At 35.3% G+C, this 12,408-nt stretch overlaps 1 protein-coding gene across 8 annotated transcripts in view; it reads right to left on the bottom strand.

The window, feature by feature from the left end:
* Positions 1-12,408, bottom strand: part of ADGRV1 (adhesion G protein-coupled receptor V1) — a 273,337-nt gene that overhangs the window by 238,857 nt on the left and 22,072 nt on the right. For 6 of the 8 annotated variants that reach the window (XR_003381833.2, XM_026797296.2, XM_026797297.2 and 3 more), the window contains exons 9-12: positions 11,484-11,813; positions 7,529-7,705; positions 6,339-6,562; positions 961-993 (exon numbers count right to left, since the gene is read on the bottom strand). Coding sequence is in view for 7 of the 8 variants with exons in the window: in XM_026797296.2 (XP_026653097.1) it covers positions 961-993; positions 6,339-6,562; positions 7,529-7,705; positions 11,484-11,813 (764 nt within the window). In the remaining variant the exon portion in view is untranslated. The remainder of the gene's footprint in view (positions 1-960; positions 994-6,338; positions 6,563-7,528; positions 7,706-11,483; positions 11,814-12,408) is intronic. The other 2 variants (XM_026797294.2, XM_026797295.2) reach the window with 1 other exon arrangement.

The raw sequence follows: 12,408 nt of genomic DNA, 5'->3' as shown, positions 1-12,408 counted from the left end.
AAATTATGAAAACAATTACCTAAAAAGAATATAATGAATTAGGAAAGACACATCAGAGTGTTCCATTCCCTTGCAGAAACCCCACCCTTTGTTCCTGAGATGCTTTTTCTTTCAGATTATTTTTTACAGCGTATTGTTCTGGGGCTTTTTAGTCACACATGCACACAATACAAAGAAAAAGAAATAGAATCATATAACAAAAATTTAAAATCACATTTAGTATTACTTTTTATTTGGATCAAAACATAAGGAGCTATCCAAAAATACTTAAACAGAGAGAGCTTGAATTTCTTGCATTCATTTCATCAGATATATACTTTCAATTACGTTATTTTAAGTACATTCCATTAAAAATGCAAGAAAAACTACTGCTGAAAGATGAATAAAGAATGCACCTTCAGACTGATGATTTTGATATAGCTTATTAAATGTTGGTTGATGAATTCAGATTCATCTTCCATGTTTTCTGGAGGAAAATTTCAATGAACAAACTGGAAGTGTCTATTTTAAATGGTAATACGTAATATTTTTTGCGTATAAAAAAATATGCCAGCAGACAAAAAAACTTGTGTTAACATAAATTAAACCTATTTCATTTAAAAAAAAAGATAACTGCTCAACAGAAAACTTTATAGTTCTAGTCCACTCAGGCATTTAGGTGGGACAAGTTGTATTTCTGGCAGTTTAAGACAACAGATCCATATTGCAATCAAGCACAGGTATCAAACACTGAGTCATGCATTAGTAACTTTCATCATTCACAAATCCTAAATAAAGCTTCATGCCAGAAATCCATGCCATCAAATTAAAAACCAAAGGACAATCAAGCATTGTCTGAAGAGATGCAGAAGACATGATTCCTGAGAGGAAAAGAAGTTATTGACAGATTCTGTTCAAACTAATCACTTGTAAAACAAAGCATTGATTCATTGAAGACAAACCACAGTTCACTGCACTTACCCAAAGTACACAACAAACCTTTCTGTCTCTACCCTGTTAACAGAGAAAGAAAGAAGGAAAGAAGAATAGAGGGAAAGAAAAGGGGTGGGGAATGAATGAAAGCGCTAGTTCCTGGAATTTCAATAGTACCAGTCTCAGACAATAATAAAAACAAGAGTACCACAAAGTTTTCTTTTCCCTTTCCAAACACATCATGTTCCTTTTATGGGAAGCTCCTTCCTTGGCATTTTCTGTTGACAAATGCTAGCAAGTGGGCAATCCTCACTGGTGAGAAATGACCCCATAATCAATTCAGGATGTCAAGGCCCATTCATGGTATGCCCTACCCAGCCCTCCTCCAGGAGTTCTTTCACTGCCAACCCCTGTGTCTGCTCACAACTGCACCAGCAGCCCACATTTATAACTTCATGCAAAAAAAAAAATAAATACAATCAACATGCCTCCATTTTGTTTTACTTCATCAATCTGGCATAGTAATGATAAAAACAGGTAAGTACATTGGGAGTTACAACACATACGTATCAAAGACTATTCTAGCAGAAAATCACATCAGACTTTATTTTTGACAATTTTTAGATTAATCAGATTTTCAGAGTAAAATACCAACAAAAAGAGAAGAAAACCACCACGCCCCCCCAAAAAAACAAGGAAAAAATAGAAATAGGAGAATAAGCACATATGACAAAACTATCTCATCAATTCAGATGAAAGAAAATTATTCTGCAATAACAAGTATGTCATTCTATGAAAGTATGCATAGATTATTTTCTTAACATAAAATAAATATACAGTTAATATTAAACCTGGATTTGCTATCAACAAATAAACAAAGAATTTATAAAGTGAAGTTTAAATAATTCAGCTTCAGAATTCAGTAGACAAAAGAGTTCACTCAAAAGTTTGAAGTAATAAAGTAAATACATTTGCAGCTCTATTCTTTCAAATAGGAGATCTGATTTAATAGAAATTTCTTGATTATTTCAAATGAGGCTACATTTTAAATACTATATATGAAGACATTCTACTTCCCTTCAGAAATGTATGCAAGTTTTCCAAAATCATCAGGCATTAATACTATTTAAAAAGTTCAAGGTGAAAATTCCAGAGCTAAAATTTATGCTAAATTTTCATTTTATTCTTCTTAATACTCTTAATTATATCACTAAGCTGTTGGTAATATATTTCACAGCAGAGAATACAAATGAACTATTATATCAAGTGGGTTTTTGGTACGTGATGTACAATCTTAAGTGGTTAAGACACAATAATCAAAAAGTGAAAGGGCAATGCCAGACTTCATTTCACCTTCATGAAGTCAGATTACATGAATCCAAACACAGCTCAGACAAAAAACTGAGTACTAGTGCTAGAATGTAGTATCACGTTGTAGTGCACGATGGCAGCTCTAACAGAATCCAAGGGATAGCTGAAAATAAACAGTCCCAAGGTACCATGACGAGGTACTTTAAGCATCTCCAGGTATACTTGAAAGTACTTAGAAGACTAGCAATACTTACTACCTTTTAACAGTCACAGTGTAAATCAGACCAGAATTTGAAGAACTTGGAAGTTAGGAAGCAACTAATCAGATTCAGCTGATTAGTTAGATTAGATTTGGCGCTGCATCTGGCTGCCAACCAGATGCAGCACGATTCACCACCACTCTCTGGGCTCGGACATCTAACCAGTTCTTAACCCACAGAAGCAAGGACCTGTCCTAGTCATAGGTTGCCAGCTCTTCAAGGCAAATGCTGTGGCACACAATAACTTTGTTAAAGTCCAGATAGATAACATCCACAGCTTTGCCCCAATCCCTCAGGCATGTCAGCTGATCATAAAAGGAGATCAGATTGATCAGGCAGGACCTGCTCTTCTTAAAACCCTGCTTGCTTGGTCTGCTGCCCCAGCCATCCTGTAGATGTCATATGACCCCACTCAAGATGATCAGTTCCATAACATTGCCAGGCACCAAGGTCAGGCAGGCTGGCCTGTAGTTCCCCAGATCCTCCTTCCAGCCCTTTTTGTGAACAAGCACCACATAGGCCAACTTCCAATTGTCTGTGACCTCCTCAGTCAGCCATGACTGATGATAAATGACAGAGAGCAGCTTAGAGAGGTCTTACAATAGCTCCCTCATTACCCTAGGATGGATCCTCTCCAGTCCCATAGACTTATGATCACCTAAATAGCTCTGCTAATCACTAACTACTTCCTTCTGGATTTCAGGAGGTCTATTCTGCTCTTCTACCATTTCTACCAGCTCAGGGGACCGGTTGCCCTGAGAATAATTTGTATTTCTGAGGTTGAAGACTGAGGCAAAGAAGGTGTTAAGTACCTCAGCCTGTATCACATCACAGAAATCACTAGAACTATAAAATTTTCCACGTTACAACAGTTTTCCTTCATTGAACATACGTCACATTAGATACATACATACACATACATGGATCTGTTCTAGTATCTTAATTTATGGAAGTCATGATCAAAAGATTCTGAGCATAAACTATTTAAACACTCAGCTGTTCCTGGATTTCAATCTTCCCAAAATAAAAATAAATTAATTTGTGTATTGTTTTTCCCAGGATTAAAGTTTAGAGGTTTTACTCTCAGCTCCTCTCATTTAAGAGAACAAACACAATCCATGTCCCATGACAGTCCTGGCCCTTCAGCTGTGCCAACTGCCAAATTTATAGCTGTGTATCTGCACTGGGGGCATGGCAACTGCCAACAGCCAAGCTTCTTTCACAGAAGTTAAGAAAACTATCAGATTTAGGTCTGTAGTGATATTTTTAATTTCAATTCAGGCCTATTTCAATTCAGGCCTAAGATATGGGCAGGCATCCAAACTGAAGCTGGTCCTAAAGAAAGAAAATATGAAGACTCTTCAGCAGGCACAGGATTATCTTGCTTCTTTACAGTTCATTCGTCTTCTGGGTAAGCATACTCTTCATGATATACATAGGCCTCCATTTTGTGAACAGCATTCACAATTATTTTTAATATCCAGGGCCTACAGATGGCGGCCACAGAGCAAGGAAGCAAAATTCTATTTTTAATGGCTTGGAAGGCCTCTTTTGTTATTATGGGCACAATCAAAGCTCATTTAAAACATAAAACTACCATAACAACATCACTGAGTTGTAAATAATAGATCCTTGTTAGAACTAATTATCATATTATTTTGCCCATGCTATTACTAATTGCAATAAATAGAATGCTTATGGATGTATTTCTATGTCTATAATTTCATTAAAGTCTGTACATGCTCTACTTTTCTACTGACTTATGCTACAGTCTATCAAGCAGCGCAAGCACATCCACAGCAGAGTGTGTCTTAGTTTTCATGGTAATTCACTACTGCTGTGAGGAGCTGGCTGTCTGTCTTGGAAACTGAAATCTTCTGTTCATCTAGAAAACACAAACTATGTAGGAGGCAATACCAAAAGCTTACATGCATCACCCTGCCAGTATCATTCACCCCTGCTTTGAAGAGTCATCTCCAGTGTTGAAAGGATGATCTTTGTAGGTATTGCATTCTTGTCTTTTACTCAAGTTAGAAGTTGCCAAATTTCACTTGTAGACTTGAGGGACACTGTCCAGGTGTAGAGAAAAGTTCCGATTTTATCTCCTATGTATTTACTTCTTCCTGGCCAAACTACCTAATCCTTACTTCACTCTCTGACCTTGCCAAGTGTGGGAAAGCTGCTTACTGCTGGCAAAATTTTTACCAGCCACTTCATGATCAATAGAAATTGCTACTCCCACTACACATAGCAAAAGCAGAACAGTGGTTGCGTTTGTTCAGCTGCCAACTCAATCCCCTTTTAGACATAATTTTCAAGGCATGGGATTACTAGTCAGAGTAAGTGGTAAAAAGCTATAGTTACATATACTGCAGAGCTATCCAATACTAAAAAGTTAATTTTTTATGCAGCCCACTTCCTCTACATACTTATTTGTCTCCCATCCTTCCACTTCAGCATTTTTGTCACTTTACACAACTCCTTCACAACTTCGGTCATTATTTCTAATCTTAGCTTCTTTCTTTGTGCCACAGATTCTAATGAACTTTCAGGCAAACCAATTTCATCCACAGGAAAACAAAGCAAAACAGAGAACTGCTTGCAATAGTCCCCATTTGTGGTTTTTTTTGGAGAAGTTTTTTACTTCAGTTTTTGTTTTGGTTTTTGGTTTATGGTTTTGGGGTTTTTTTTGTTTTTTTGTTTGTTTTCAACAGGACCATCTTTTCAACACAGTGAGTATCCAAGATTAGAATGAAATAATTCATTGTGCGCCAGATGCATCCACCAGCTAGCTTCTACAGAAGCAGAGCAACCCTGTACTGAAAAAAGCATCTTTCCCATGTGATAGAACAATGCTCAAAATAACAGGATCAGCAGCAGCCTAAGGAGTTGCTTTCTGGTTTGCTAGTACATACTCTATATGAACATATAGTATTAAAAGTTCCCATCAGCTAGTCTGCCCTTCCTATCTACAACAAGGATACTTCTACACAAAGTAAGGACTGCATATGTAGCAGATGTTCAATGCAGACATTGCAGCTGATGGCCCTCTCTTAGCACGTTTCCAGAAAAATAAATGGGAAAAATATGCCTTAGATTATTAGGAGGCATTAGCAGAAGTGATAGTATTTCCAAACTATAGATACATCTGAATTTTTGGAAGCAGGACTGAAGCAATAGCCAAGATTCTCCTGCTAATAAAACAAAAGGCTCCTGGATATGAAATAATTCAAGCATTCTGAGTAGTGTTCACATGCAGATAGTATCTTCTGAGGCCTCTTACAGCCTTAATTATCCTGCAAACCTCATGTCACACAGTAAGGAGACCACAATACAACGCTTCAGAAACATCATTGCTCCCTTTGTAGCTGAGGCATGTGGTAGTAGTCACACTGGCCTATTTTGGAGCCAGCATTTGTGATGGAAGTATCTAATTCTGCAACAACATCCTGACTATAAACCTCTTCTGAGAAAAACACAGTTATGTATTGCTTTTATTACTATTCATTATAACTTTCCCCCTTATCTCACTAAACATTATTTTCCTGAAAGTAAGTGTTATAATCAAGAGCTAGAACTAAAGATCAAAGCTAAATCAACTTTTTAAGTTAGCATACATTATTTTTAATCAAAATACAAACAAAACTAAGTCATTAGATAATAAGCACAATATGGTTTCTTACATTGATCATGAGTCAAAGATTTCATATGCAGTCTAAATCAAGGGCCCAATATTGCTCCAGGCATTTATCAACACAATGGAGGCAACACCTCATAATTAATACTGTGCCAATTTTTTATATATAGATTGAGTATAGCAAGTGGTACATATGAATAAAGACTGGGGTACAATACCTGTCCAAAGTTAATAACACAGTTTCATTCATTTCAGGTATATCATCAGCTTTAATAGTAATGTTGATTGCAGTATCACTTTGTCCAGATAAGAAAACAACAGAGCCATTAAAAGGACCTATATCATCCTGTGTTACTGCCTTGTGATTAGGACCAAATGGTCTCAAACTCCAAAACACAGTTGCTTGACCATCAGTGCCATCTCGATGCAATGGAATGGAAACCTGTAAAGAACATGAGTCTGCTGTGACTTGCAAAACTAGATGCAAAAACAATTAACCCCTTGCAAACTACTGTTTGAATATGAGCCTCAAAATATTAACCTCTGACTTATACCTATGTATAAGATCTGAAATCAAAGATGGTATATCTATGAAGATATATACTGAATCATATATTTAATAATTTATCCATTATATAATTGCACATATATGTTTATATATTCTTAGTGGAGGTGGCAGACCATTAAAATGACAAATCACTTAGCACTCATGAACACAAAAACCCTTCTATGATGGATTTAACCAATGCCCGCCTCATAAAGACAGCCTAGGTTTTATATCAGCAGTTTTATTCTGAGGATGAAAAGCAGTTCTCTGAATCAGGATTTGAAGGAAGATCTCAGTTAAGACAACTAGGGGGAAAAAAGGGGAAATGAAAGAAAAAATATTTTATAGAGGGTTTCTCTGGCTGGGGTTACAGCATTCAGATGGATGACGATGCTTTTGAAAATGCTTTGGGTATTGAGAAATACAAAAAAGCATTATTTATTAGAAAACAGACACAGCAAGCCAAACTATATATTCACGTGTAAGAGAATTATAAAAAACAGACACTTTCACCAAATTCGGGAGCAAAATCAGTCCTACTCTACAGAGTCTTTTTGCAGCTGGTCAAAGAAATTAAACTGCAGCATCTTTTGCTCCATCTGAGCATGAAGACTTAACCAATTCTAGATTCTTACAGAGAAAGCAAAGCTCACCACACTTTTCAGATGACAAACATCTTAATCTTGCTAGCAATTTCTACCTTTTTGATTTGATAAAGGAGGAGAATATTTGAGATAAGATCAAACTTGAAGGATGGATTTTTCTCACGTTAATTTTCAAATGCTATACTGGATATAGCAAACTTTGCTTTCTCCAAATAAGTTTTCCGTAGTAAGAAATGAAATAAAAATGTTTACTTACCACTGTAGCAGGTGATTCTTCTGGTTCAGAAAGAATAATTGGAAGATTGCTAAGAAAGCCTATTTCTCCATTTGCAATATCTGGAGTAATCCTCAAAGAAATATTTCGAATCTCATCTAATCTAGGGCTGATGGGTGGGACAAGAGGAATTCTATTCAGCAGCTCAACTTTTTCCAACTGTGAGAAAAAGTAAGAAAAACTTGAGAAATAAGAAAGCCTGAGTACCAAGTGAAAACTATTCTGACATCTTGGAATAAGTGTCATATGCAAGGAGCAAAACACCTCCAAGATAAATTTCTCCTACCAGCGCCATTTCTACTACAAAAATGTGTACGTAGCTGTGTAAGAAATTAAGTGAATGGTATTGAGCTTCCACAGCAGAATGGTATACCTCTCAGACAAATCATGTACACAACCAGATGTACATAGAGGCACAATTAACTTTCTGAACTGGGCATTTCCTTACTAGATATATGAATTGGTCTGCCAGATTGTTGTTTGCACTTCAGTTTTTTTGTCATGCATTGATAAAAATCTGTTGAAGTCACTGGAAACATAATAATTCAGACACTCTCATGAAGCCAAAGAGTGATTCAATCTTCTTTCCTCAGTTAAAAAATGTAAAGACTTCTCTATTTACAATAACTAATATGTAGAATTTTATTCATAATTTAAAATCAGCACAAGATTTCAAAACTGTAATCTCCTCTTATATTACCATATTTTTGATGGTTTATTTATACTAAGAAGAATAGAAAAATGTTTATTCTATCTTTGAATGGAAAATACCATTCATTTAGCCCATCAGAACCATTGGCATGACTTTCCTTGTGTTAATTGTTTTAATATTCCTTTCAAATATAATTTATAACACTATCACATTCTGTCTACATCGATCATAATAACAGATATTTCTATGACCAATTTATATATACTTCCGTAAACATTTCATTGATGCACGAACCATCAATGAGAACCACCTTTTAACTCCCATTAGGATGTTTTTGCTTGGAGTTATTAGATGTTGCCACACAGGTTTTAGTGGAGAAGGGCGTTAAAATCTATATAGTTTTATTGAGAGGAATAGCAGATTTGTCTTTACAAACAGCTGTGGGTCTGCTGGTAGATAAAACTAGCTCTGGAAGATAAAAGAAACAATGGGAAAGATTCCACTGATTGGTGAATGGAAAAAGATATTTGCTTTTATAAATAAACTTTAGGTTTGCTGATAAACGAAATTAGACATTGAGAGATTAAAGAAACAATGGGGAAGAAAAAACCCTAAATTCCATAAGAATTAAAAATTAAAAGGGAGGGTTATACATTAGAGGAAAATCTTTGGGAAATCTTCGGTATCAGGTGTATCAGGAAGTCTGTACCTCTCCAGTACCTCAGCCAATGGGGAAAGAGAGACGGGAAATGCGGCTGGGAAATTAGGATAAAAAAGGAGGCTGTGTCCTCTTAAAATTTGAGACACCCCAGGGGAATGCCCCATGGCCTCTCCCTTTATTCAAATAAAGTAAAAGGACTCCTCTGACTCCTTTTTGGACATAAACCTCCGGTGTTTGTGGATTAATTTTCCTAGCATTATGAATCACCCTCTCAACTGATGAGTTTTTAATCCCTTTGATTCTTTAAACCAATTTATATAAAATACTTGGACTGTATCATATTTTGTTCTTCTGTTATTCAAGTAACACTCAAAAATATTCATGCACATTTAATTTGATGATAGATGGGATCTGTTTTATAAATACTGTAATTAGAAATTTATTCTCAACCATCCAAGCTACTTATTGGGATTCTGAGGAACAAAGAGTGGTTCTATTTTTTTCTTTCTCTTCTAAGACTTCTTGTAGAATAGGTGCCAATTCTCAAATTAACACCATGCAGATGGACCACTGTTGTGGTTGTTAGCACAGTAGAAGTTCTGAAATACTACAGAGCTGAAAGAATTCCCTTTGTTACTATCTGGATAGTAACTTTGAGATCAAAGTAATAATTAATTAAATATTGCTTTGGTTTTTTTTAATTCATTGTTTCCTCTTAAAGCAAATCAGTACATGAGGGAAAAAAGAATGCACTGTAAATCGAATAATGCCAAGCAGTTTACTAAATTAGTTAATCTTCCTGTCCATACCAAAAGTAGTCTACACATCAAACAATAGGTTATTTAATTGAAGATGTCACTAAAGAAGGTTAATCTCATATTTCCAGTTCCTCTATCTGTTCTCTTGTTGTGTTTATGCTTCATTTCTTCATCCCTCCTTCCCTGATTTCTGAGTTGATCCTTTACTGGGCCAAGTACAAACTTTGTAGTCTCATTCTAAACATTTTTTCTGAGACTATAATTTATTCACAATGTAGAAGGAATGTCATAGTGATAAATAGGGGCATTTTTCTTCCTTTTTTAAAGGAATTATTTGTGTTAGAAGTTGCATCTGATTTTGTGTACTCAAAATATTTTTATAGTTCATGGAGAAAATACATGAAAGTATACTTCATCTCCCTGGAATCTGCAGTTTGAAAAACCACACCAAAAGTCTACATATTGAAGTACTCGTCACACATCTTGTCCATAGTCCACACTGCAATGTTACTTGTAATCTATCACCTGAAAGGAACTTGGAATTAGATATTTCAAGTCTTCTGTCAATCTTTCAGATCACATGAAGAAGGTAAAACACACAAGCCTATGCTAATATTTCAGAAACATATTCCTTGCCTAACTGTTAACTTAGAAAGAGCATGTGCAACTAAAATGATAATATGATTTTGGCATAATTTTTTTCTCTCTCTTTTTTTTTTTTTTTTTAAATAGAATGTAGGGGGAAATTTGTAGAGGGAAGAAATCTTTTCAAGTAATTAAAACATTTTTGTTACACTAGAAAATAAAGAAAAAAAGACCAAATTTTACATTTATGATTCCACATCAACATCTCTGTTGAAAAATTTTGAAGACACCAGACTTAAATAGAAAATACTGAAAAGAACTAAGAAAAGACTCTGCGATTTGTGCTTTGGTTGGGCCATGTCACCTCTTTGTCTGTATATCAGGATTGCTCCCCGGGCTCATCATCTTAGTGGCAATAGTTAATCAGGTAATCTCAAGTGGAGATTATGCAGTAGTCTCAACTACAGATGGGAAAATAAGTATAAAAAATACTGATTACAATGCCCAGAATCTCCAACAGCAGCATATCTGAACAATAACTTGCTAACATGTATGCAAATCTGTTTTTCTCCAATGAAAAATGAAGAAAAAACATAATTTTGGAAAATAAAGAAGTCTTTCTTTAAAAATTTTTGTGGAAAACCCATTTTCTTTCAAAAGCATAGTTAGTGTATTTTTCCAGCCAATCTTACTAGCAATTACACAATCTCCCTTCTTACCAATTCAGTAGAGAGAAAAAAAACCCCACAAACAAAAACAGAAGATGAAAAAACCAAAGCACCACATACAGGGAAAACTAGAAGAACTTTTCAACTACCTGGTCAAAGTTGCACATAAATTCAACATATGTTTGACTATTTTAATTTTTATTTCCTTTTTTTTTAATTTTCAAAATCTGTCATACTCCTCTACTTTAGGAGCCTTTATTTGATTAAATCAAAAGGCAAAGGGTAGACAGAATAACACACCTGAAAAGGTAACTAGCTTCTGCAACACTGATATAATTTTGTTAAATTTCATAATTAGTAACTGAATCCTATTACAACTGTGTATTTTTAAAAAATTATGTAATTAGTATATAATTATTAGGAATAAAGCTCCTTATCTGTGGAAGCAGTATCTAAATAAAAGAGTTTTCTTGGCTACAGATCTAATTGTTTTTCTTTTTTTTTAAATCAGGCAGAGTCATTTTAATGAAGTTAAAAGGAAAGGAGCCACTACTATTTTATATCCTTTATACTAGATGGGCTAAAAAAACCACCCCAAAAACAGCTGAGATACCTGTATGACAAAATGAGCTCTATTTTGAAGAAATGCATCATTTCGTATTGGTATATTTATAGTAGCTTGTGCTTTTCCTTCTGGAAAGATGAGAGTACTTCTTGTAGACATATTCAGAATGCCACCTTTCGCTCTCTCAGGATCCAGAGCTCCAGCTGGAATGTACAGTGCAGTATAAACCAACTGCACATCTCCAACTGTTCCTCCTTCCCTTGCAAAACTCAAGGATAAAAAGCGTCCCATTGGATTACTTTCAATCTTCTGATTCTCCAAAGGATGGAATTTTATTAGGCCATAAACATCATCGCTGTCCTGAATGTAAAACAGAAGCTGCAAACCAGAAAACAGCATGCTGCATTACTCTTTACCATAGTTTCATGCTTTCACAAAATCATCTCCTAATAGTCACCACACATTTTTCTCCTTAATCTCCTTAGGCATCAGGAAAGAAAGATAGACAGCCTCAAAGAATTCTTTCTATATAAGAAGTATCGCACTGACAGTGGCAACTGTCCCACTATGCATCATCGCATATGCCAGAATGAGATCTGAATAACTAATTTTTTGGTTCAGCAGCCAAATTGAGTAATTTTAAAATGTTTTAGATTGTAAAGGATTTCATTTTATTCACCAAGCTCATTCCAACCATTTTCGAGAAAGACAAGGGAGGGATTTGAGTCACAGAACTGTCAGCAAGTCTAGCCACCCTTTATTTAATTGTTCATAGGTTACAGACTTAATCACCAAAGCTTCCCCTTGAAGCTGTTACTCTGTAAACATTTCAGTAATCACTAAAAGAGCAAAGGAACAAGTGAAAATAACTTTCCTGTCGTCTGTTAGAAAACAGTCACTCAAGACAGCATTTATTCAATCCTAGCACATTGGGAATAATCTGAACTGAATTCTACCACAGTAAAAGGGCCTG

This window comes from Zonotrichia albicollis, chromosome Z, assembly GCF_047830755.1.
Source record: "Zonotrichia albicollis isolate bZonAlb1 chromosome Z, bZonAlb1.hap1, whole genome shotgun sequence".
NCBI classification, from domain to species: domain Eukaryota; kingdom Metazoa; phylum Chordata; class Aves; order Passeriformes; family Passerellidae; genus Zonotrichia; species Zonotrichia albicollis.
This window is presented reverse-complemented; position numbering and strand designations above follow the sequence as displayed.